Source organism: Anomaloglossus baeobatrachus, chromosome 11 (assembly GCF_048569485.1).
Source record: "Anomaloglossus baeobatrachus isolate aAnoBae1 chromosome 11, aAnoBae1.hap1, whole genome shotgun sequence".
NCBI classification, from domain to species: Eukaryota; Metazoa; Chordata; class Amphibia; order Anura; family Aromobatidae; genus Anomaloglossus; species Anomaloglossus baeobatrachus.
The window spans coordinates 103068316-103095514 of NC_134363.1; the positions used below are offsets into that span (position 1 = coordinate 103068316).

The 27199-nt window shown below is 49.5% G+C and overlaps 1 protein-coding gene across 1 annotated transcript in view; it reads right to left on the bottom strand.

Moving 5' to 3' along the window:
- IZUMO3 (IZUMO family member 3) overlaps window positions 1-24288 on the bottom strand; it is a 161687-nt gene extending 137399 nt beyond the window's left edge. The window contains exon 1 of the mRNA XM_075328097.1: window positions 24053-24288. Coding sequence (XP_075184212.1) covers window positions 24053-24278 — 226 coding nt within the window. The 5' untranslated portion in view covers window positions 24279-24288. The remainder of the gene's footprint in view (window positions 1-24052) is intronic.
- Between the last annotated feature and the right edge of the window lie 2911 nt (window positions 24289-27199).

Genomic DNA, 27199 nt, shown 5'->3' on the forward strand with positions numbered 1-27199 from the left:
GAAGTGGAGGAAGTTCGAGAAGAGGGGGAAGAGATGATACAAACAATCCTCGGCAAATTCCCCAAGACTTGGACCCGCATAAATGGTGCCGTAGTGGTACCGGTCCTGACGTTCCCACAGTTGGTCGAGCCAGAAACAGAACAGGTTCCGGATCCACCCAAAGAACCGTCCGCCCCGACACGAGGTGACACGCCAGCAGTGGAACAGGAGGATCAACCCCCTGTCAGTGGTGAACCTGTCATACCCTTGGCGACTCTTAGACCACATGGGCGATCATCATGCATACCTATTGGGGTTAGGCCTACCGGTAGTGCTGAGATAGGAGACACACTAAGTAGTCAGGGACAAACACCAGAGCTACGCAGGTCCCAACGCAGCACTCGGGGACAACCCCCTCTAAGGTATAGGGAATCAAATGTATAAAGGAGAAAGAAAGAGTATTTATTGGAATGTAAATAGTTATGCGAAATGTCTGTAATGTTGTGTACAAAATGTTTTTCTTTTTCTTTGATTGTGAAAATGGACAATTGGGCCACTGGACTATGGGTGGCCAACACCTAAATTGTTCATAGTTAGCACCAGTGTGCTCGACACCCCTGAAGAAAAACCCGTCCGGCGTGCATAGAGTGGGGTCATCAATGCTCTGACGCACGCCCAGAGCCTACGTTGGGGGTTTTATCGCGGCGGGTCCCCCATGGAGCAGTGTAATGGACACCCGGCAGGGAGCCACACTGGACTCTTATAGTACTGTTTGAATTTGTAACGTTAAAGAGAATGTGCCTCCCATATTGGGATGAAATGTATGACATGTTATGTTTTGTTTCCACAGTCCGGGAGTACTGAATTTAACTAAGGGGGAGTGTGGCGCCCTAGGACCTGGTCGCCACAACAGCATTGCCCTCCCAAAGGGTTAATGCTGAGCCTGGAGGTAATTGGGAGATCCATTGGCCAGCAGGTTTAACACCCAACACAGTTCTCCCTCCGGCCAGCAGGGGGAGCTCTGAACCTGGAATTCCAGGGAGCCTTCCTCTACCTGACCAGAGGGAGGAAGTGGGGTCAGTCTGAAGGGAGTAGTGGAAGTGAACAGACGCAGAGTGAGCTGTCCTGTGAATCTGGGGCCTAGAGCTGGAGCAGCTTGGCCCAGAGAAGCAGGAATAGCTGAGAGGCAGCAGAGAGACTCAGACATCGGAGTCTGTGGTTGCCAGGGTATAAAATCCGTCCCTGGTAGCCGAGTCCGAAGGGCAGGAGAGCTGCAAGCCCCTGGCCCAGAAACATCCAAGGTACAGCTGCAGCATCAGGGCCCGGTGTGGACTCCAGCGGAGAAGCACCAGAGAGAGGGTCTGCGCAGCCACCTACAGAAAGAAGGGACGTGCTATTGGTCCCAGCAGCGAAGAGGGCCATTGCTGGATCCAGAGAAGCAGGGTCCTATCATCACAAAGCAAAGTACAGGAGTAGGCCTCATACTCAGCTGGCCAGAAAGATCATCCCAAGTACTTCCAGGCCGACCGGATCCCCATCACCACCTGTAACGGTCTCCCAGGACTGGACTGTTCCCAGAGTAAAAGAGGAGAAGGTAAAGAGACTGTTGTTTGTGCCTGGTTCTTTCCTCGCCTGTCGGCCCTGCACCGTGTTAGCCACACAACACCATAGACTTTCACGGGCACCAACGGTATCCCGGGGCATCGCTCCACCTGTGGGGAGCAGTACCATCATAGCTGCCATAACATCACCCCGGAGTTCTCCCATAGCAGCGGCGGCTTAACAGCCGCATACCACAGGTGGCGTCACGAACATTAACTTTAACTCATCAGCCACATATTCAACTGACATCCACCAGGGCCACGGAGCCGGGCCCAGCCACCACTGACTACCACCGGACTAGTCCGGCCCGGCACCGGGTGTCCCATAGCCCTGGGGTGGGCGAGTCAATGGCAGATAGGTACACAAGATTACTGACAGGCAGGCAGAGTCAGGTAGCAAGATGACAGATGACCGCTGGCAGACAAGTGACATGATGTCTAGAGACTGCTGACAGACAGGTAGCAGAGTGGGCTGGAGACCGCTGACAGACAGGTAGCAGCGTAAGCTGGAAACCACTGGCAGACAAGTAGCAGAGTAGGCTGGAGACCGCTGGCAGACATGTACCATATTTCCCCAAAATAAGACACTGTCTTATATTTGTTTGCCCCAAAAAATGCACTAGGGCTTATTTTTGGGGTAGGGCTTATTTTATTATCGGGAAAACAAGGTTTGGGGAAAATTCATCTCCCAAAAAATGCAGATCCCCCCACGCCCAGCAGAGTCATACTTACCAGACCCTGGGCATCTGCGTCGCTCCCAGGTCATCTTGTGATCTTCGGCAGGTGTTCCCAGCAGGTATGCTCCATGCGGTCCGCCCCTGCTTCTGGCCAACACTCGCGCACATCAGATCGTGCCCACACACACTCATGCACGCACACACATCAGATCTCACACACAATCGCACACATGCATTCACCACATCCGGCCATACCGATTGCTTCCAACTGGCAGAGAATTCTGGGAAACAGTGTAGTGGAACGTGAGGACCTGCGGTGGAACACAGCAATGCATTACACTGCTTGGTCTTCCATACATTAAATTCAACGAGAAAAACTTGTCTGCGAATCAAATGTCCTGCGAAAATCAGTGCAAACAAGCAAATTTGAATTTTGCGTAATCCATTCATCTCTTGTAGTGATGATCGAGCACTAAAATGTTCAAGTGTTTGGCACTCAAAAGCAGGTCTGACGCTCGGACGGGCACAATTCAAGTAACAAATCATTGCGGGTCGGGTCAGGCGATGTCACGGGTGGCCTTGCCCGGTTCCGTTGCCCCGAGGCGTGCAGTAAATGAAGGGAAAGCGGGGTGATTAGGGAAAGTTTGTCATGACGTCACCTGTGGTATGCGGCCAGGGACTAGCCGCCGCTGCAGAATTCCTCACTGGGGCAGGTGTTATGGCAGCCGGGATGGTGTCGCTCCCCACAGGCGGAGCGGGCCCCGGGTGGAATGATTAGGGTTGTCAGTCCCTTGGAAGAGCAGGAGCGCAGAGCGATAGCATCGCTAATCAGAGTCTGAGTCGGCAACTGCAGTTCCAGGTTCTTTTACTCACTGATTTAAAGCTGCACCCAGGTACTGGTCTCTGCTGTCGTGGGTTCTGGTCAATCCCAAGCAAGTAAGGGGCCACCACCGTTATTTGAAGAGAGAAAAAGAGAGAGAGTGTCCGATACCTAGGATGTCTCCCTCAGCTGTTAGGTATCCAGGCTGAGCTCCCGCTCCAAGCCCCGGGCTAGTAAAGTCCAAGAGTTCCAGAGGTGTCTTGTCACTATGGTCCCAACTCATCTGCCTGTATGAGTGTGTTGCGCCTGCCTCTACCCCCAAGTGGACCCCGCTCCCCAGGTGGCTGGCTTCCGTGACTGGGGAGGTCCCATGCATCGCGATGGCCACCCCCTTGCCTACCCTCAGCTATCCCACCCTGTGAGTAGGCTCCTAAGCTGTATGTAAAGTGTGAATGTGGAACACCGGTGATTAACCCCCCCATTACTTGAGATGGGCACCGCACCTTAACTTAGGTGCAGTACCCTGTGGCAACCAGAGCCTCAGGGGCGCCACACCTAATCAATTAATCTCTAGTAGGGATGATCAAGTGTTAGGCACTCAAAATAAGTAGGTCTGAAGCTCGGACGGGCACAATTCGAGTAACAAATACAATGGAAGTCAATGGGGAATTCAAGCATTTTTCTGGAAGAAACAAACAGGAGGACTGGGGAGGCAGGAAAATTGATGAAATGGATGGGAATATTGTAGGGAAGATACCTGGATGCATCTCTGACTCCCAGGTTGCTGCTGGGAGCAATGTTGTTAGTGTATTACGCCACTTTTACGTACCGACAATAAAACATAAATAACCAAACATAAATTGGATGGATTTTACAGGAAAAAATTATAGGAAACATTGTTTACTGTATAATGACCTGTATATAAGGCAAAGTTGATAAGAGAAAAAAAACAATGCCTCCTCCACCCCTTAATAACCGTGCCATCTCTCACCATATTTCCCAGTTGCCTATTACTACAGTAGATGACAGACATTTTAGAGGAGCAAATAAAACTAGTGTAGCGCCCCTGAACCCATCATTATATATATAAAGTAGAATTATAGAGTTAGGCCTCATACACACCCTGAAAAAAAATATGAAGGAGTAAAGGAGGGTATCATACAAACCCAGGAAAAATCAAGAATGAAAGTTGTATGATGACCTTCTAAAAATTATGAGTGAGGGGGGCATGGCATTTGAGCGGCCGCAAGTTGGTGGTGCTCCACATCTGACTGCCTGAATCTGCAATCACTGGGCCCAATTGCACTTGAAGTATGGCGGGATCAGCACCACGATACCTGGTAATGTCAGCGGTGGACGTGAGGTGGCGTTCAGATGGCTGGAGGAGCGGGCAGGAGAAGAGGGTAGACGGCCAGGGCTGAAGGGGAAATCCAAGATGGCGCTATTCTCCCCGCAGTGAGTAAAGGTGCAGCACGCCGGGCGGCAACTACTGCCGGAAAATTGGCAGGCTACACTAGAAGCACCTGCAGGCACCCTCTAGCCCCAGAGGATGAGCCACTAGCCCCTCTATCAGTTTAAACCCGCCCTGTGGAGGAATTCCTGGAGACTACTGTGGCGCCCCTGAGGCTCCAGTCACCACAGAGGTACTGCACCTCAGCCAGAGGTGTGGTATCCCATTCCTGGGTAAGGAGGAGGTCACAAGTTGTTACACAAATGCAGACACACTCTTTAGCAATACTCCATCAGACCAGGGTACTGTCAGCCAGCTGGGAGGTTGTGTTTAGTTAGTGGGAGCACACTGTAGAACGTTAGTCAGTCAGGAAGTGGATGCGGAGGAGAAAAGTCCTGGGATCTGGAGCTGGACCAGCTCGTCCCAGCATCGGGGAAGGCGTCTCAAAACCATGGGAAGTGTGCCATACACCCATGGGTTTTTATCCACAGCCGGTGTACCAGTGTGGAGGGACTTAGCTGCAAAGGCGACTGGCCCCTCAACTAGTGGAGAATTACAAGGCTCAGCTAGCAAACCGGAGGCTGAGGTTACTGCAAGTACCGAAGCCACATCCACACACATCCAGTGAAAAGGTGACCACATAGGACAAAGGGACGAGGCAAGAAAGCCACCCAAATAAAGGATCCGCGGACACCGGCTCGGGGTTATGTTTGTGAGATGCAGGGCAGGCGGGACAGGCTAGCGCAGGAAGATGACCAGGGAAGGAACACAGAAGGGTGTACTGGGTTGTGCCTCCAAACTATCCGGGATCGGCTGAGGCCCATCACAGCAGGTCTCAGCACTCCAAGGGCAGTACTTGACTGGCCGTGCTAACCTGGAACTCTTAACTGTGAGTTAAGACCTTGTGACTGCATTCCTGTGTTGCCCAGTTATTGTCTGTGCCTCCGGCCCTGCACCCCGCCATTACATCTCCTATCTCTCATCGACAGCCCTGGGGCCCAGCTCTACCTGTGGAGAACTGTACCAACTCAGCCGCATCACCACTGACCCCCAGGGAACTGAATAGCCGCGGCGGCACCTATTTTGCTGTATACCACAGGTGGCGTCACAAACTCATATACTCTGTAAATATTTCCCCCATATCATTTAATTTACGGCACCACTGGGGTCACGGAGCCGGGCCCTGTCGCCGTGACATCCTCCAACCCAGAACAGGACCTCGACCCGGTAACGAGTGCCCCCAAGACCCGGTGGGCAGTGTCATCTTGGCGTCACGAACTGGATTACATGCCGTTACAATGGGTACTGTGTGCCTAAAGATTGTGTAAAAGACTATGCGCTGTCATCCATTGAAAAATAAGACACCATGTGCAATCAGAAAGGCTGGGTGCATCCACCCTTCGTGGTCTGGATTGCAGTACGGTGCAAAAAGCCGTGCCCGCCCCCTACAGTCACAGAGGAGAAACAAAACTTACCAAAGGACCCAGGAGTCCTGCCTTCCCAGGTAGTAGAGAGAGGAGCAATAGAGAAGCATGGGGTAACTGCACAGCAGACGGACATGGAGAGTGCTATGGCAAGTGGCGACTGAAGGGACCTGGAGCATGAGGTGGAAGCTGTGAACTCCCCAGCTGTCTAGAATATGCACCAGTGCCGCGGCCCACACTCGACCTGGACCTCCTTGCGGAGGTGGAGAGGCTCAGCTGCAAGTTGCTGGAGGCCCAAGTGGATGCCGTTCAGAGATGGCGAGAGTCCCTGTTGGAGAAGGTGGCGGAGGGACGCACAGTCTCGGAACCGGTGATGCCGACCCTATCGGAAGAGGAGACTGGCACTGGAGAGGTAACAGCTGCGGAACCCACGGTTGCCCAGTTAGTTGAGGACACCCTGGTGGGACCTCTCGCAACCCCACAGGCTCCTGCACCTGGCCAGGTTTCCTGATACTTGGTCTGGGATGTGATGACCAGTAGTGGAGAAGGACTGGTGGCCCTCTGAAACAGTACCCGTACCCGTAAACCCGTACCCCGGAGTGTGGAAGTAGCCCACGGCACAATGTCCTGCTGCGCCCGCGAGATGCTCTGCCGGCAGAAAGTGATCAAGATCAGTGGTTACAGAGCAGGAGCAGCGCCGGGTCAAGTGTGAGGCCATCGAGGCCCATAATATGCAAGCTAAGCAGAAGCTCTGCAAGGCCAGACCTGCAGAGCGGGGACCACTGAAACATGGCAAAGTGGTCAACTTCAACCTGGACAAAGGATGGGGCTTTATCAAGGAATCTCGGCTGGCTGCTGAAGTTTTTGTCTCCCGGCGGGACGTTGTGTCCCACCTGCAGAAGGGACACCCAAACAGGGACGTGTACCCGGGTGACTCGGTGATCTATACTAGGCACAAGGGAGAAAGGGGCTGGTATGCCCTCAACGTCAAGATCGACCACCTGAAGGAGGAGGAAACAACACCAGAGTGCCGACCAACAGCACCAGACTGGGAGCCCGTCCCAGCTGTGGCCCAAAAGACTGTGTTGTGCCACCAGGAGACGCAAATCCATATTGTCAGCTATGGTATGCCCGGGTACCTGCAGTGCCCTCAGCTGGGAAGCTGTGGCCCTGGTGCACAGCAGTGGAAAAAGAAGTAAACATACAGTACTGCTGAGAAAATGTAAATACATCATGTTCCAAATTATTATGCAAATTGGATTTAAGTGTCATAGCGATTCATTTTTATTTTTTCTTCAATGAAACTCATTGAGGTATTGTGTCTCAGGGTTCTTTGGATCACTGAACTCAATCTCAGATACCTGTGATAATTAGTTTGCCAGGTGAGCCCAATAAAAGGAAAACTGGATGTTTCACAATATTAAGCAGGCCACAGTTTTCAAGTGACATGGGAAAGAACAAAGATGTGTCTGCTGCCGAAAAGCATCAAATAATGCAATGCCTTGGACAAGGGATGAAAACATTACATATTTCACGAAAACGTAAGCGTGATCATCGTACTGTGAAGAGATTTGTGGCTGATTCAGAGCACATACGTGTTCGTGCTGATAGAGGCAGAATGAGGAAGGTTTCTGCCAGGCAAGTTCATCGGATTAAGAGAGCGGCTGCTAAAAAAGCCGTTACAAACCAGCAAACAGATATTTGAAGCTGCTGGTGCCTCTGGAGTCCCTCGAACCTCAAGGTGTAGGATCCTTCAAAGGCTTGCGTGATACAAATCCTGAGTGATACATGGGAATTTTTCCTTATTATTATTTTTGTTCTGTGGTGTTTCACGGTTTGTTTTATATGTGTAAAAAGCAAAAATCTTTTCAGTAAAAACATTTGATCGAAAAAAAAAAAAAATTATGAGTGAGGGCTGCCTGTTTACCCTCTTTAAATTTGGAGCAAAAGCCGCCTGATGACCCTCTATATGTTTTGAGCGAGTGCAGCATAATGATCCTGTTGATATGGTGGAGGAGGAGGACAAAGAAAAGAAGAAACCATGAACTGTATACCATTTTTTTTGGGTGGGAAGGGGTGCATGTGAATACAGCAGAAAAAAAATATTTGAATTGGCTTTAGTTTCCGCTGCTGTCATCCGGAGGGGTTGAATAATATGAGAGAATTCAGTCCATGTTCATTTTGATAAGAGTCTGGATTTTCAATTGGCAGGCGGATGCGCCTATCAATTATTATGCTTCGGGTGGCACTAAAAACCTGATCTGACAAAATACTAGCGGCAGGGCAGGCCAACACCTCCAAGGTGTAGAGGGACAGTTCATGCCATGTGTCCAGCTTGCATACCCAATAGTTGTATGGCACAGAGGAATCACAGAGGACACTGGTATGGTCGGCAAGGTACTCCTTCACCATGTTTTAAAACGTTTCCCTTCTTGTCAGACTGCCCCGTGCATAAGGATCTGGTTGCTGAGTGTGTCTAATGAAACAGTATATATATATGACCCTTAAAAAGTTCAATTTTTAATAATTTACGCTAAAATCCAAACCCAGTGTATATCAAAAATTTAGAAAAAGAGAAAGGGAGGAGGGTAAAGTTCTCACCCTAAAATGCACCTCCCTCCTGTCCACTACCTACCCCAGAGGTCGGCACCCTAAATCTGATACGAATGTGGCGCCCCCACTCAACGGTGGCTGTCCCCGTAGAAGCCCTAATAGGCCCTTGCACCAGTCATGAAAATCAAGGACTGATAGGCAGGATATGCTTTGTATTTATAGTGGACAGGCTAGACAGAAACACACACATATCCCTCCAATATTACAGATATCGAATGAAAGATAATAGGTATATATAGAGGGGTCCTCAACTGTACATAGTCAGACAGGACCTCATCCTTTCTTTCAATCCGGTGAGGGGTCAGATCTTATGGATAAAGGTTCTGATACCCCAAGTGTGAACTAACCTCTGGTTGCAACCCTCTATCCTCTAGATCAAGAGGTCTGAGAGAAAAAAAAACAAAAAACTATCACAGTAGTAAGCAAATGATTACACCTATAAGATAAAGTGCCAAGTGCATGATGCAAAAATGCTACTGTAATGTAATGTACAAGAGTACCAACTCGCATCTCATGCAGAAAAAGTGCAATTGTGTACTAAAGTGCAAATGCTAGCATATAAAGTGCTGATACATATCGTGCAATGGGACTCTGAGCAACCATTTGGTAGGAATAGAGGTAGTCATAAAACACTTATCTTATGGAGGTAACATGCGTGTTTCAGCGATGCCTCTATAGTGCCTCCAGGCACTATAGAGGCATCGCTGAAACACGCATATGCACGATATGCACGATATGTATCAGCACTTATAATAATCCATCCTGCAGGTCCTGCGATGACGTCACACCCATGTGACTGTGTGGGAGGAGACACAGGATTCCGGGCAGAAAGCAAGAGATACTGGATCCTGAAAGAGATTTGGACACATGATGACTGGTAATAAGAAAAGAGGGGACATGAGAGGGGGTGCAGGGTGAGTGGCATATGAGGGAAGATGGAGTTGCAGTGTAAGTGGCATATGAGGGAAGATGGAGTTGCAGGGTGAGTGGCATATGAGGGAAGATGGAGTTGCAGGGTGAGTGGCATATGAGGGCTGCAGACTGACAGAAGGATGTGAAGGGGTGCAGAGTGTTTGAGAGGGGTAAGTTGGGGTACAGGCAGGGTGAGATATGTGGGCAGGGTGTGTGACATATCGGGGTGTAGTGTGTGTGATATGGGGGTGCAGGCTGTATGGGGAGCAGGGTGTGTGACATATGGGGGTGTAGTGTGTGTGTGTGATATGGGGGGAGCAGGGTGTGTGACATATGGGGGTGTAGTGTGTGTGATATGGGGGTGCAGACTGTATGGGGAGCAGGGTGTGTGACATATGGGGGTGTAGTGTGTGTGATATGGGGGTGCAGGCTGTATGGGGAGCAGGGTGTGTGACATATGGGGGTCTATTGTGTGTGATATGGGGGTGCAGGCTGTATGGGGAGCAGGGTGTGACATATGGGGGTGTAGTGTGTGTGAGATATGGGGGTGCAGGCTGTATGGGGAGCAGGGTGTGTGACATATGGTGGTGTAGTGTGTGTGATATGGGGGTGCAGGCTGTATGGGGAGCAGGGTGTGTGACATATGGGGGTGTAGTGTGTGTGATATGGGGGTGCAGGCTGTATGGGGAGCAGGATGTGTGACATATGGGGGTGTAGTGTGTGTGTGATATGGGGGTGCAGGCTGTATGGGGAGCAGGGTGTGTGACATATGGGGGTGTAGTGTGATTGATATGGGGGTTGCAGGCTGTATGGGGAGCAGGGTGTGTGACATATGGGGGTGTAGTGTGTGTGTGATATGGGGGTGCAGGCTGTATGGGGAGCAGGGTGTGTGACATGTGGAGGTGTAGTATATTACAGGTGTACTATATGGAGGTGTAGTATATTACAGGTATGCTATATGGAGGTGTTGTATATAGTGGTGTAGTATATGGGGGTATAGTGATGTAGTATATTACAGGTATACTATATGGAGGCGTAGTATATTACAGGTGTGCTATATGGAGGTGTAGTATATTACAGGTGTACTATATGGAGGTGTAGTATATTACAGGTGTACTATATGGAGGTGTAGTATATTCCAGGTGTGCTATATGGAGGTGTAGTATATTACAGGTGTGCTATATGGAGGTGTAGTATATTACAGGTGTAGTATATAGGGGTGTAGTGATGTAGTTTATTACAGGTGTAGTATATGGAGGGGGTGTAGTAATGTAGTATATTGGTTAGAACTGAGTTAATTATATTAGTCCGGCCCTCTAAACCAATCCCAATTTCTCATGCGGCCCCATGGGAAAATTAATTGCCCACCCCTGTCTTAGATAGTGCTCCCAGTCCTCTGTTGGATCTGGTGTATGTCTCCTTCATCTCTCCTCCTTGGTTACCCAAGGAATTATGACCTCTGCCTCCAGCGTTATCAGATGGGAATTTTTGTACTAATTGACTAGGGCCTTTTGGTATTGCACCATTTTACTAGCCCTCTTCGCTGCAGGAAGGGTGATAATGGTGAACAACCAGTAATAAGTATTGGCCAAAATGCATATAATGCAAGGGTCACAGAACAGTCAGCCATGTACTGTGCCTTGCGAAAGTATTCACCTCCCTTGGCTTTTTACCTATTATATTATATTACACCCTGTGTTTAAATATTTTGAAATACGATTTGTGTGTGATGTATCAGCACTAAAGAGTTGGGGAAGGGAGGTGAAAAAAATATAAGCAAAAATTGCATTCATGGTATAACGCTGCTAAAACTTAGTCGTGGGCATATGTATTCACCCCCTTTTGCTATTAAGCTCCTAAAAAATTCTGATATAAGCAAATACGATCATAAATCACATACTTAGTGAAAGGAAGTCCCCCTGTGTGCAATCTAAGTGTCCCAGGGTCTGTCAGTATATACACACCTTTTCTGAAAAGCCACAGAGGCTGCAACACCATTAAGCAAGAGGCACCACTAACATACCTCCCAACTTTTGAAGAAATGAAAGAGGGACAAATTGTGTGGCGCGCTACGCGCGCCGCGGCAAATTTTGACCATGCCCACTAGCCACACCCCTAGCCACACCCATTTTGCAGTAAGGATCATTCAGCAGATGCCCCGCACTGTTCATTCAAAAAAACATACCGCAAACACGCAATAATCAGAGAAGATTGTTATTGCGCTCGTGGTACAAACACCTGCAGAAAAAACGCAGCATTTACGCTACGTGTGAACACAGCCTCAGTAATACATATTACATTTTTTTATAGGTTTTAACAAAGAAAAATGATAACTTGCGACATTTTTTTTAAGCCATTTACCGATCCCCATAAATAATCTGATCGCTGTGTTGCTCTGGTCATTACGATTAGACGGACACCAAATAAGTCAATGTTACTCTAGGTGTGAGTTACCACTTACACAGGAAGCCAGGCAATGTGGGGAAATCCAGGTTACCAGGGCAACAGTCACTAAGAGTCATCCCAAGGGCGGAGGCACTGAGTGAGTAAGAAACACACAAAGAGATTCTAGTCAGATGAGTCCAGGACACAAGAGAGCAGACAGTCTTGGGAGAGCATCGTTTAACAGACTGGTCCTTGGGAGAGGAGACAGGTGGAAATAGTCCCAGGACCAGGGGCCACAACACAGCAATGAGTCTGCAGGAATGAGACTGGAATAGGGCGAGAAGCAACCAGTGGAGATGGTGAGACAGAGGAGACATGGTAGCTGAGGTTGAGCCTAACTGTTCCAACAGTGGCAGTGCAGTCGGGGTGCAGAGCCCTCGGTTGGGGAAACCTTCATGGACTCTAACAAATCTGAAGGGGTTGGGGATTTCATGTCCCACCACCCACTTTCCCGTAGCACAGTGACATATAGGATCCGGGTTGTGTTTACAGCCAGGTCCCACAGCGAGGACCCGCGTCACCTGCATACGGGATGGGACACTTGTCACCAATGACACTTAGTAGTTGGGACACTTAACATGGACAGCGAGGTGCCCAAGTTGCTTCAGGCCACGTGGAGCTACGAGTCAGCGCAAGGAGGAAGTTCACACACATTTCCACAGACACCGGTGATTGCCTCTGATTCACCCGGGACCAGCTGTAATCCATTCATGGCGGTGGAGAGCGGCACCTACGGGGAGCTTTAAGAACTGTGAGTAAAAAGAACTTTGAACCACAGTCCCGGTGTTATTCTTGTCATTGTCGGCGCCATCAGCCATCCCCACCGCCCTCATCCTCCCTGGGGCTCGCTCCACCTGTGGGGAGCTGGACTATCTGGGCTGCGTTAACAGCCCCAGAGGAGAGCAACATCTCACAGGGGCGGCTAATCCCTAGCCGTGCACCATGGGTTGCATTGCAAAGCATCCCCGATGCCCATCCAACACCACTCCTGGAAGTCGAAAAGTCGCAGGAAGGGTCTGTGGTGGAGGAGGCCGAGACCCCAGTCACCGCTGCAACCGGTGACACACTTCCCAGGGACCCTTCACCCTCCTTCCATCTCCCTTTACACCTTGGACCTGTGACGCCCCTGGACTATCAGGTCGTCACAGGGTATTGCACAATCTACCCTCCCGTGCAGTATCCACCTCCCTCTTGGTTATGGGTCCCTAACCAAATGGTGTTGCCTTCATCAGCTAATCAAATCCTAGATACACCCTGCACCACACCCACCAGACACACCAGTGGATGGCTTGAGTGGAATAGAGTTGCCCACCTGGGGGGTCAGGAGGGGAGGTGAGGGGTGTAGTGAGTTGGTAGGTAGTGGGTTAGTGAGTGGTGGTGAGAGAGTAGCCCTCGAGCTGTGAGGAGCTCTGAGGAGGTCGGGAGTGGGGACTCCAAGAGAGAACCTGTTTAGGTGGCAGACGGTGGTCTGGGCCTAGAGGAGTTGGACCCTCGTTTGCAGGGGATCGTGGCAAGGGGCACGGATCTGTCGAGCAGGACAGCCGGCGGCCTTGCACCATCACCGGGCTGGGACCAAGGCACGACTGGGTATGTGGACCCTAGATCGGGGAGTAGCTGCATGCAACCCGATAATTTACCCGTGGAGAACGGAGCCTTCAAGATTCGTTCCCAACCGCTCCAAAATCGGGGCACTTTCCATCCAAAACGGTCCAGAAAATCCCAAGTGTGAGCCCTGAGAGTAAGCTCCCATACTTAGCAACAGTGGGGAGCGGGACCCGGCAAGTTTCACACTACCGGGACCACCAGAGAAGTAAACTTAGTGCCAGGAGGCAGGTCACGGATCATCAGCCAGCACCATTGGGGACGGGACCAGAACTAGCTCCCCTCAGTGGCAACGGTGTCCAGAGACTTGGTTTACCCATTTTTCAGTGTCTGCTTAATGGACTAAGTGAGTACAAAAGTGATCCCTGCATCCCACGGCCTCGTCCCCTACACCGAGTTCCCGGGGCACCCCCCTACCCATGGAGGGTTCTAACACCTTGCTGCCCTGTTCCATCATCTCCGGGTACTCCTAACTGCAGCGGTGGTACTCCTAATTACCACACACCACAGGTGGCGTCACAAACTCTATAGTCCCTTGTAAATACCTCCTTCATTTGAGTGGCCGCACGACCCCCGGGTCCGGAAACCCTCGAGCCACTGAGAACCCGGATCCGAGCAGCTCGGCTGCTGCCACGAGGGCGGCACACACCCGTTTGTTTGTCTTTTACATGTAGCCGACGGGGCCACGGAGACGGGTCAGGCCAATCATAGCAATTCCACAAAATCACTGGCCCGTTGACGAGTAACCCCATAGGCCCCGTGGGGAGCTACATACATAATTAGAATTGCCTAAAAATGAAGCTTTCTTTGTTAAAAAGTAGAGCAGGCCTTGATTCGTGTCAAACTTTGCACCATTTTCTGGCTTTAATATTAATACGGTAATTCTGTCAAACGTTGTAGCTCATATGCAATACGAGTAGACTTTACCCACTTTTCTTTGAACTTTTCAATTTAAAAGGGGTATTCCCATCTCCAAGATCCTGTCCCAATATGTAGTAGGTGTAATAATAATATTAGCAAATACCTCCAATTAGAAATGTAGTGTGGTTCTATAGATTCACTGTGTCATTTACCTCCTGATCAGGGCAATGCAGGACCTTAGGTATTCATTGTTATGACCACAAGTAACTAACTGTCACAGGACTGCAATGTCCTTAACATGAGGTAAAGGGCACAGTGAATCAGAAGAACTATACTACATTTCTAATTGGAGGTATTTGCTAATATTATTAATATAACATCTACTAGATTTTAGGAAGGGATCTTGGAGATGGGAATACCCCTTTAAGCATATGCAGCAAAAGTTTGCTATTTTTTCATCATCTTGAAATATCTGCACATTTTGTGAATTTTTAATAGATATTGTAGTCGTCTATATTTATATCAGAGACCAAACGTGTAGTTTCTACTTAAGCTCATTGTTGCTTGCTATCTTAGCCTCTTACCCACTGTGGCCTACTGTGCACACAAGGCAATGACAATGACACGTGCCACATGTGGTCTCATTAGCCACATACCCTGCCTGCCGAAAACACTGCTGTTACATAGACTTCCCTCTGCCCCTTCTGAAATATACTGCTATATGAGAATTCATTTTTTGCAGGCATCTCCTCCTGTGAAACTATTATTCCTGTTACTCAGCTACTCCAGCAGGTAATATTGATATCACTGTGCTCAGTGGCCCCCAGCCCACCACACCAAAGGCTAACCAGGAGCACGGAATAATATAGCATCAACAGTGAACATTTTCTTAAAGTGATACAGTGGAACCTCGCTTAACGAGTAACCCAGTTAGCGAGTATTTCGCTTAACGAGTAAAGCTTGCTGTAAATTTGTAACTCAGTTTATGAGCAGATGAGTCGTCCATCACAGCGCCGCAGCGTGACACCGCGGGGACGGCTCTTGGGGGAAGATACCTTCTGGCAACAGGTCAGTCAGGTTTTCTTTATATAAAGTCGTGACGCCACTCTCGGTATTTGCGGTCAGGGATGGGTGACCGCCACTGCAGTTTAACGAGCGTCTGGGGCTGATGGTATTGCAGTCGAGTGGTGCGGACTCCCGAGAGTGAGGCTGGCCCCGGGGGCTCGGGTGTATATGCGTGGAACCACAGGTCGCAGAATGACTCAAACACAGTCCAGTAAGTCTTTTAACTTGTTTACTCACTTTTTGGTTGTTTCTGTGAGATGCCCGGGCGACACTGTGATAACCAGGTGGAACCAGGAATTCCTGAAGGCCGTTCTGAGGGTAGCTATCAACTCGCCTTCTTTGCACTCCTTTTTGTTTGGGAGGACCCCTTACTTGTAGTATGGTGGGATTCCTCCAGGGAAGCTGTTTCTGACCCCGCTCCCCTCTCTGGCCCGTCTGCTGGCAGCGTAGACCTTGGTGAGATGGCTTCTGGCCCTGTCCCCTTGTGGGTCCCCTTGTTGCTGCTTGGGCTCGGACTCTGTGTTTCTGGAGAGGTACCGCAAGTACCCTCGCCGGCAGGTTGAGCAGTTCCAGACAATCAGATTTCTGCTCTGGGAACCTGTATCCCCATGCATGCCGGAATACCAGTGGTCTCCGTACTTGGCCACCTCTCTGTAGGTGTCTTTCAGGCTGACCCACAGGTACCCGTTCTCCCCCGTTAACAGCTACCACACTCTGCAGGGTCTGGCTAGCTCCCTTCCACACTCCTGAACACTCTGCTCTAGACTGCTCGCTCCACCTCCTCTTCCTGTCTCTCCTGCATCTAGCTCCCAGCCCCTCCTCTACACCCCTTGCAGGGAATTGAAGGTTAACCCCTTCAGGGCTACCCAAGGGTCCCTTCTAATGGTGTGGGAGACCTGATTGCTATGTGTTTGTATGTGCACACCTCATCCTGGCCTTTGGAGATTACCTGCAAGCACTGCCCCGGCATGGGTGCAATACTCTGTAGTGCCTGACCAGGTCAGGGGCGCCAAATTCCCCCTTGGTTATCAGCAGCACATCCTCGGGCTGCAAAGACAAGACAATTGTAAATACAAACTTTTCCCACAGAGGGGCAACTATTTACATTTAAACATACCAGGTACCATTCCACCACCAACCACCCATAATTCTGAATTATGAAATAAAGGAAATCTTTTTCATCTACAGCATCAGTGGTTTTTAGTGCGGCATTTAAACCGTTTTTTTCTTTACCTGACCTATATATTATATACCGTAATGGGGGCTGACCAAAGTTGCTGCGGGTTGATCTACGCAGTACTATACTGTCATCTGTCTGAGGTTGTGTCCTCCCACCTGTGTATGTGTCTCAATGTGAATGAAAGGTGTACTGGGTGCTGACACCAGTGCATGGTCTTCTGATTCAGCTTCACTTCAAGGTTCTGAACAGGTTCTTCTGGTTCTCTTACTTCTTCTCTGGGTTGAGGGAAGGTAATGACTGGAATTACAACTGCTCCATTATATTGAGGCCAACTTGCTGGAAAATCTCCAAGTACAGTATGGATCATCTTTTCGTTTGGTTCTTTGACTGGCGAAGGGTTGGAAACTTCTTCAGGGATTCTTATCTGTTCAGTACATCTCTTAAGGCGATCTCTAGAAACTACAGCTGTTATTTTTCCTCCATCTTTGCTGATGAGGCATGTCTTTTCACGGCTGAGTGTTGATGGTAACACAGTGTAGGGTTCTGCTTCCCAGTGATTGTCGACTTTATGACGTCTTCTCTTTCTCTTGAGGACCACTTCTCCAGGCATCAAAGGAACAGCAGGTGTATTTTGATTGTAGGCTTTTTCTTGTTTCTCCCGCTGCTGAGTCAAGCTTCGCTCCACACACTCTTGTACTTTCTTGTACTGGGCTTGTCGGGTGGAATCCCAATCAGCATCTTGTAGAGGGTCTCCGTGGGTCGCAACTCCCATTTACAGATCCACTGGCAATCTTCCAGGTCTGGCCCTCATCAGGTATGCCTGCCGGTGTGCAGTTTGTGGAACTCACAGGGATGTTGTTATACATGTCCACCAGGTCAGGCAGCTTTTCTGGCCACTGGCTCCTTTCTTCTAGTGGGAGAGTTTTCAGGAGGTCGAGAACAATGTGATTCATCTTTTCGCACATGCCATTAGTCTGAGGATGGTAAGGCATGGCACGGATCTTCTTACAGCCGTAAAGGTTACAAAATTCCTTAAACACCTCCTCTTCAAAGGCTGGGCCTTGGTCAGTGAGCACTTGGTCTGGATAGCCATGTGGTCGACAGAAATGTGTCTGGAAAGCTCTGGCTGCAGTCTGGCCCGTCAAGTCCTTGACAGGTACTACCACCAGGAATCTGGAGTAATGATCAACCATAGTGAGAGCGTAGTTGGAGCCTTGTCTGCTGGGCACCAACTTTACATGGTCCAGGGCCACGATATCCAGGGGTCGTTTGGTTTGGATTGGCTGGAGTGGTGCTTTTTGGGCTGTGATGGTCTTTTCTTCTAAGGTTGCAGGGCCCGCAGTTTCTACACCACTTCTCCAGGGCAGATCTTATGCCCATCCAGTAAAATCTTGCTTTAAGTAGTGCCTCCAGTTTCTTCCAACTAAAGTGGCCTGCGCCATTGTGATAGGCTTCCAGCACCATCCATGTATCCTTCTGTGGTACAATCACTTGCCACACCTTCTCATGCATCTTCGGGTGAGTGATACTCCTGTAGAGTTTGTCTTGGTAGATGAATAATCGACCCCTCTCTCAGGTACTGTGCCTCGGGTGGGGCTCCTGGGTCAAGGCTGGCGCCAGGTTGGGTGATCAGCTTCTTTACCAAGCCTACCGCTGGATCATTTTCCTGAGTCTCCTTCCAGTTGTAGTGAGGTAGCGGATTCAGGGTCACCGCTTGGTGGCTGGTACGTGACTGCCGACACTGTTTGGCTCCATGGCGATGGAACGCTGGCAGCTCAATCTCCACCAGGTCATCCACATCTTCACACTCGTCTGCTAGGTAAGGCATCCTGGACAGAGCATCTGCATTGCCATTCTTGTGGCCAGCTCGATACTTGACAGGACAGTGAAATCGTAGTTTGCTAGCTGGCTACCCAACGTTTGCCATGGCACCCAATTTAGCAGTATCCAAGTGGATTAGGGGGTCGTTATCTGTGAAGACGGTGAATTTGGTGGCTGCCAGGTAGTGCTTGAATCACTTTGTGATAGCCCAGACTATGGCCAGGAACTCTAGCTTAAATGAGCTATAATTTTCTGGGTTTCTTTCAGTAGGCCTGAGCTTCCTGCTGGCGTAAGCAATCACACGTTCCTTGCCTTTCTGTACCTGTGAAAGCACTGCTCCCAGTCCCACATTACTGGCATCTGTATACAGTACAAAGGGTAGACTGTAATCAGGGTAGGCTAGGATCTCTTTACCCGTCAAGGCCAGTTTCATTTGTCTGAAAGATTGTTCTTCTGCTTCTCCCCAGTGAAATGGTGGGCCGGAGGTCTTCCCCTTCTTTGCTTGGCCTACTAAGAGCTCTTGTAAAGGCGCCGCCATCTTCGTGTAGTCCTTGATGAACCTTCTGTAGTAGCCTACCAAGCCAAGGAACTGACGTACCTACCGGACAGTAGTGGGTGTGGGCCATTCCTGAATGACTGTGACCTTCTCTGGGTCCGGTGCTACTCCTTCTGCACTGACCACATGACCTAGGTACTGGACCTTTGGCTTCAGTAAATGACACTTGGATGGCTTCAGCTTCATCCCATATCGAGATAGTGCTTCAAAGACTTCAGCCAGGTGTTTCAGGTGATCCTCATAGGTCTTGGAATACACGATGACGTCATCCAGGTAGAGAAGGACGGTTTCAAAGTTGAGGTGCCCTAGGCAGCACTCCATCAACCTCTGGAAGGTCCCAGGGGCGTTGCAGAGTCCAAATGGCATGCTGTTGAACTCACAGAGGCCCATGGGGGTGGTGAAGGCCGTCTTCTCCCGATCTTCCTCTACTACAGATACTTGCCAGTAACCACTAGTGAGATCTAACGTAGAAAAGTAGTTAGAAGCTTTTAAGGCAGCGAGGGATTCCTCTATCCGTGGCAAAGGGTAGGCATCCTGTAGTCTACACACATCCTCATTGTGCCATCCTTCTTCTTTACCAGGACCAGGGGAGCTGCCCAAGGGCTGCAACTGCCCCTGATGACTCCTGCCTCTTTCATGTCTTTCAGCATGTCCTTTGTGCGCTGGTAATGGGTTAGTGGTATAGGCCTATATCTTTCTTTAATGGGAGGATGTCTGCCTGTGGGTATGTGATGTTGGACCCCTTTGATCCTGCCAAAGTCCAGAGGGTTCTTACTAAAGACGTGCTCCTATTCCTGCACAACCCGGTGAACCCCGTATTTCTGATAGGTGGGTGTAGAGTCAGTCCCCACATGGCGTTTCTGGCAGCAGTCCTCTTACTGTTTTTGGAAGGTTTCGTCCTCTTTTGAGTCAGCTTGTGTCAGGGGACCTACAAGTGTTATAGCGTCATTTGGACAAGTAAACAGTTTGGCTATGGTAGCGTATCTCGGTAGTCTGGCTTCCTCCTCCCCACAGTTCAGCACTCTTATAGGTACTCGTCCCTTGTGTACGTCTACTACCCCCCTGGCTGTCAGAATCAAGGGCCAATGTTCTGAATGAGTGGGCTCTACTACAGCCTGGTAATTCCGTCCTCTGAGACCTACCGCTGCTCTACACCACATCATCATTTCACTCCGTGGGTGTATCACAATGGGGTTAGCATCTATTACACGTACAGTACCAATTTTACCGACAGTCTGGTTTACCTGCTGCTTTCTCAGAATGATTCGGATCTCTTTTTGCAAAGCTCTCCGTGATCCGCCCTCAGCACCTTCAGCAATCTGGTGAAGCAACAGCAACACTTCCCCTAGGCAATTTTCTATGACATTAGTGCCTAAAATCATTTGTGGGTTCCTTTCTCGAACATCATTTTCCACAAAAATCAGTCCTTGTCCCTTCATTTCCTGCCTTCCCACCTGTATTGTTACCCCTTTGACCCCAATCTGGTCTATAGGTTGTCCATTGGCTGCATAGATGGTGAGTTCAGGGTCCGGTGGTCAAAGATCGTCGTCCGACCAAAACCTACGATAAAGGACATACGGGATTGTGGTTACCTGAGAACCGGTGTCCAATAATGCCGGGGTAGGGATCCCATCCAGGACAATGGACAGGACCGGTCGTCCACCCACATACTGAACACGGCAGTGAGCTGGGACTAATCTTCTTAATCCTGGGGACTGGCCCTTGGCCCCAGGTTTGGCCCGTTTAAAGGACAGGCCCTTGCATAGTGGCCTGCCTCCTGGCAACGACTGCAGATGGGTTGTCCAGACGAGTCATAGCAATCACTGCTCCTCCCTCGGGATATAGGACCTCTTCTTCCCCACATCCAAGGGACGTCCTATGGGCTGTCAGCTAGCAGGATCTGATGAGGGGCTTTGGATTATGAGGGCAGTTGCACGGCTTTCAGGAGCCGGGCGACGTCCTTGCTGAGCTGCTGCACCTGGGAGGATAGTGTATTTATGGTCTCTGTTGGCATGTTGAGTCCATTTGCAGCTACCAGGGCCTGCGAGGAGGATTCTGCTCCGGCCGCCGAGGAACTGGTAGGCCATGCTGGAGAGGTGGGGTCTGCACCCATAGAGGGTTGGAGTGCTTTCACTGCCCTGTCTTTCAGAATGGTAAAGTCCACATCATGGTGTTCCAGGGACCACAGCTTCATCTGTTTCCTATCTTCAGGGGAGTGCAGGCCCTGCAGGAATTGCTCTGTGATCATCCTATTTCCTTCCTGATCACTGACAGGATCCACAAGCTTGAGAGCCCGTAGTGTGGCTTGCAACTAGAGGGCATAGTCTCTTATGCTATCTTGAGGCTTCTGGCGGAAGTTGTAGAAACCCTTTCTCAGCTCTGCCTCAGTGCAGTTTTCATAGGCAGATTTCAATTTGTCAAAAATGGTTTCTACAGAGCTCCGGTCATCACTGGTCCAGGCCTCAGCCTCTAATTCTGCTGCTCCAGTCAATTGTCCCAGCACCATGGCGGCCCTCTGCTTACCAGTCATGGCGTACATGTCCAGCAGGGTGCCGATCTTCTTCTTGAATCCGGTCAGAGTGTCTGCTTTGCCGGCGTATTGGGGCAGCCAGTATGCCCCCGGGACGTACGGTAAGGAGATCGGCATAATCGGGGAGACTTCGGCCGGCGCAGCTGCGACCGCGGCACCGGCACCAGGCCTGGCATCGCTTGGGCTGCGTCGCCCTGGCTGGGGGCATTAGCTCTCGTGGCGTCCATCTTCCCTTGAAGTCCCGCTTCTTCTTTCTCTGCAGGTCACTCCCTCCTCTTCCGGGGTCAGAGCGCTCTGGGGATTCTGGGGCGGCCACACCTCTTCGTGGGCGGTGCTCTTCTCTTTCGCGTGGGCTGTAGCTTTCAACTTCGCGATCTTTTGATGATGACAATATGGCGGCGGTTCAAATTTTGCGGTCGGACCTCTGAGGCGCACGGTCACCTGCATAACAGTCCTTATCCTGTTCGTGATGCCAGATGAGTCGCCCACCACAGCGCCGCAGCATGACACCTCGGGGACGGCTCTTGGGGGAAGATACCTTCTGGCAACAGGTCAGTCAGGTTTTCTTTATATAAAGTCGTGACGCCACTCTCGGTATTTGCGGTCAGGGATGGGTGACCGCCACTGCAGTTTAACGAGCATCTGGGGCTGATGGTATTGCAGTCGGGTGGTGCAGCCTCCCAAGAGTGAGCCTGGCCCCGGGGGCTCGGGTGTATATGCGTGGAACCACAGGTCGCAGAATGACTCAAACACAGTCCAGTAAGTCTTTTAACTTGTTTACTCACTTTTTGGTTGTTTCTGTGAGATGCCCGGGCGACACTGTGATAACCAGGTGGAACCAGGAATTCCTGAAGGCTGTTCTGAGAGTAGCTATCAACTCTCCTTCCTTGCACTCCTTTTTGTTTGGGAGGACCCCTTACTTGTAGTATGGTGGGATTCCTCCAGGGAAGCTGTTTCTGACCCCGCTCCCCTCTCTGGCCCATCTACTGGGAGCGTAGACCTTGGTGAGATGGCTTCTGGCCCTGTCGCCTTATGGGTCCCCTTGTTGCTGCTTGGGCTCGGACTCTGTGTTTCTGGAAAGGTACCGCAAATACCCTCGCCGGCAGGTTGAGCAGCTCCAGACAATCAGATTTCTGCTCTGGGGACCTGTATCCCCGTGCGTGCCGGAATACCAGTGGTCTCCATACTCGGCCATCTCTCTGTAGGTGTCTTTCAGGCTGACCCACAGGTACCCGTTCTCCCCCGTTAACAGCTACCACACTCTGCAGGGTCTGGCTAGCAGGGGTGTACGTCTGCTCCCTTCCACACTCCTGAACACTCTGCTCTAGACTGCTCGCTCCACCTCTTCTTCCTGTCTCTCCTGCATTTAGCTCCCAGCCCCTCCTCTACACCCCTTGCAGGGAATTGAAGGTTAACCCCTTCAGGTTGCTATGTGTTTGTATGTGCACACCTTATCCTGGCCTTTGGAGCTTACCTGGAAGCACTGCCCCGGCATGGGTTCAATACTCTGTGGTGCCTGACCAGGTCAGGGGCACCACACAAGCTTTGCCGTATGAGCAAAATACTCACTGCACACACTTACGGTTTCGTACATCCATCGCGCTCAGACCCGCTCTTGCAGTCCGCACAAACACACACAAGCAAGCACAAACACAAACAAACATGCACGCACACACACATATCATATTACCATTGCCGGCCTCATTGTTCATTGTTGTTCGCCGCTACAGGATGTGTATCAGGTAACCAACGTGACGATGGAGGAACTTCCGCTGTCAGCCGCTACTCAAAGGCAGCGATCAGATCTGGCCAATCAGAGGCAAGCGACTCCTGCCTTTTATGTCAGCGCTCTGGCAGTGGAAGTTCCTCCCTCGTCGCGATGGTTACCAGATACACATATTGTACCGGCGAACTGCAAGATCCAGGAGGCCGGCGTTGGAACGGAAGGTAAGGTGAGAATAATATGTGTGTGTGTGAGCGTGTTTGTGCGTGGTTGTGTGTGTTTGTGCGTGTTTATACGTGTGTGGAATGGCACAATAGGGGACCAGGATGGGACATTTAACAAGTTGTGGAATGAATTGTCTGCATTGCAATGATTTCCTATGGGAAATCTTGCTTTGCTGAACGAGTAACTTGGTTAACAAGCACACTCCCAGAACGGATTGTTCTCGTTAACCAAGGATCCACTGTATATGTACTGTACACACAGTTTTTACACATGGGGGCATGGGGTGTACTCCCCTTACATACTTCAATTGAGGGCTTTATAAACCAGACGCACAAGTCAAATAAAAGATGAAATTATAATACTATGTTTACTTTATTGAAACTTTAGAATAAATTCATATCTGGAGAGCGATAAATATTTTGCACCCAATAACTGTATATTATACCTAAATGCCCTTCATATTATATACTATTTACTACTGATTTATCCACATTCCACGCTTGTACAGATTCATATGGTAAATTATTGATAAATGCAGCAAAGTGAAAAGAACAGATTATGTTCTCACCAATGATCCGGAGGTATTTTATATTCTTGAATGAGGTCCGATAAACACCAAGAATTTCCATTTTCACGCTCTCCATGAAAGCTTGTCTGTTAGGAACATTCTCGGGCACTGTAGAACTCAGGGCACTATCAAGTTGTCTCGCAAATGCTGGATCACAGTCCAACATTCCCAAAATGGCAGGTGAATGAAAAATAAGGGCAAAAAAGAGAATAGCCCAAAAAGCCATTACGTGTCAGTCAAGGTATAAGGCAGAATGGTGGCTGTGCTTGAAGTAAATGACCTCACAGTGAGGCTGGAGGTTCTATATGCATTATCTGGTACATTCTAGGTTCTATATGCACAGTAGTGCTTCAAAGTTTGTAAATCTTCAGGAATTTTCAAAATGTTTGAATAAACTTGACCAGGGCCGGCTTTAGGCTGAATTGCACTCTTTGGTGCCCCAGACCATATCCCATAAGACCTGCAGCCAATCAGTGGCCGTTTCACTCTCCCCTCCTTCAGATAAAATTGACATCCAGAGGAAGTCAGAGACCAGCAGCCCTCATTTCCTCTGGATTACAGATCTAAAGGTAAAGTAAAGCAGCTGCTGATTGGCTGCAAGTTTCCTGTGAAATGTCTTGTGAGACCTCGGACTCCAGAGGCACAAATTGCTACAACAGTGCCCGGATTTATTGCTTTTCTTTTCTTTCTTTTTTTTCATATAGTGTAAGATGCCTAATAAAATGGCTCACCTAATGCATGCTGCAATTTAATTATTAAAAAAAAAAAAAAAAAAAAATTCACCTGCAAAAAACCCATCCTGAACAGCTATGTGCATGAGGCGTCTGTGCTGGCTTCATTTCTAGTGTCTTTATTCTGTATACTTTCATGGCTTTCAAAGCCTGCAGCAGCTAAAAGAAGTAACCAAAGACGGAACATGTGCACGGCAATGTCATTTTGACATTACGAAGAAGAAAGATTTAAGGACAAAAGAACATATTTGACAATGGCCAACTCCAAAATTAATAACTACAAACAAGACAATACCTGCAGTTTTAAACACCCCTGTAATATTAACGATCGTATTAATCTGTCCATACAATAAATCAGGAGTTGTTTCTTTAATAAAAAAAAAACAATACCTTTATTAAACAATTTTACATAATTCATTCTGGACAGTCATACGTAATTTATAGTTATGAGACAAAAAAAGTAATGGACAAGGACAAAAAGGTGAAGACAAGGAAAAAAAACAAAAAGACATCCACAAGGTGGATCCACACATCCAGGCACTGTGCACTTTATGGGTGAGTAGCTATCTGGCTATTTGTTTTCCTCAACAACCATTGGCTTGTGTTGCCTTAGATAGAGTGCTCCTTCAGCACCACCTTGTGGTGAATATTGAATATAGGCTTAAATGCTGTGGTATGGAGGTTTTTGTGACATACCAGTTTTGTATTTCTTTGGCTGATGTTACTCTGACTTCTGAAGTCTTACCCTGTGGATCTTTTTTTTTGTTTTTTTCCTTGCCCTCACCTTTTTGTCCTGCGCCATTATTTTTTTGTCTCATAACTATGAATTATGTTGACTGTCCAGAATTTATTATGTAAAATTGTTTAATAAATATATTGTTTTTAATTAAAGGACCAACTCCTGATTTATTGTATGGACAGATCAGTATGATCTTAAGGCCTAAGCCACATGGCATTAAAATCGGTGCGAGTGAGGTGCGATAAAAAAAATCGCATTTCACAGACCAATATTAGCCTGTGTGTCAGCGCACATGAGCGATTATTTTCTCAGCCCTAATCGGACTGAGAAACAATCGCAGCATGCTGCGATTGTAATGCGAAACACTTTTTCTTGCACCTATTCAAGTCTATGGGCCGAGAGATAAATCGCACTGCACTCGCAGTGGTTGGACCTCAGTCGCAGGGACACTCACATGACACTCGGCTCTGCTGTACTGCCAGCGTGAGCTGAGTGTCATGCGAAGGGATCGCAGTAATCCCCATGTGGCCCCAGCCTTAATATTACAGAGGTGTTTAAAACTCCAGGTATCGTCTTGTTTGTAATCATTTTGACATTGCTGTGCATCACATCCCTTTACTAGGATGTATTTGCACCGAATTTTAAGGCACATCCTGCCTGGAAAAAACCCAGTGTGCACATAGCCTAACAATAAACTCCTGTATGACTCGACCTAAAAGAATTTCAGATTGGAATATAAAGCAGTAACTAGTGATGAGCGAATGTAATCGTCACTATTCGATACTTGTGTGGCGCCCTGGACAAGCCAGGGGCCACAGAGAACAACACCCACACACCCCACACTCCCAGCAGGCACACCGAAGTCAGAACACAAAACCCTTGTTGCCTTCCTCCAGGGGCTGATGTCCACACCAGGGGGTGGGCCAGGCGGTTGGCCCCACCCACCGAGGAGTTCACAGTCCTGGAGGCAGGAAAACAAACAGTTGAGTTTTGGAGGTTAAAGTGGAAGGAAGTGAAGTGGTAGTGGAGCAACTAACTGACAGCGTCCGGGTGTGTGGCCCGGGCGGTACAGCAAGGTTGGCAGACGGTGGTGACCGTCTGCACGAGTGACCGATTGGAGTCTACCGTAAGGACCGTGGACGGGCGGTGGCCCGGCGGTACCGGGCCGGTACACAAAGAGAAGTCAGCACCATCTGGCAGGGGCTTACGGACCCCGGCAAGGCTAGGAGTCGCCGTGAATTTGCCAAATTCGTTAGTGAAGGGAACCTCCTGGGTTTCCCAACAGCCAAGTCCCGACAGAGGGCAACAGTCCAACCAAGTGAGGGAGACACCGCCACCGCCAAGGCAACCGTTTCTCAGGGCCAGCGCCTGCGGGCAAAAGGGGCTCCTCCGGCCTATATCCAAAGCCGGGGAGCGGGTTACCGGTGGGAACCCATTGGAACCATCTACCGTATCTAGGTGCAGGGAAAGGCAGTCACCATCAACCTGCCGGGAGCAGAAACCACCGCAGCCGTCAGTGGGACCCGTCCATCCAGCCGTGTGTTTTACCGAGAACTGTGTCTTCATCATTGGCTGAGTGAGTACCACCGTGCCATGCGACACAGCGCTGCCCCTGTGACCCTGCACCTCACCAGGCCCTGTAACCCGCCTGCCATCCTTCCCTACCCCATCACCGGG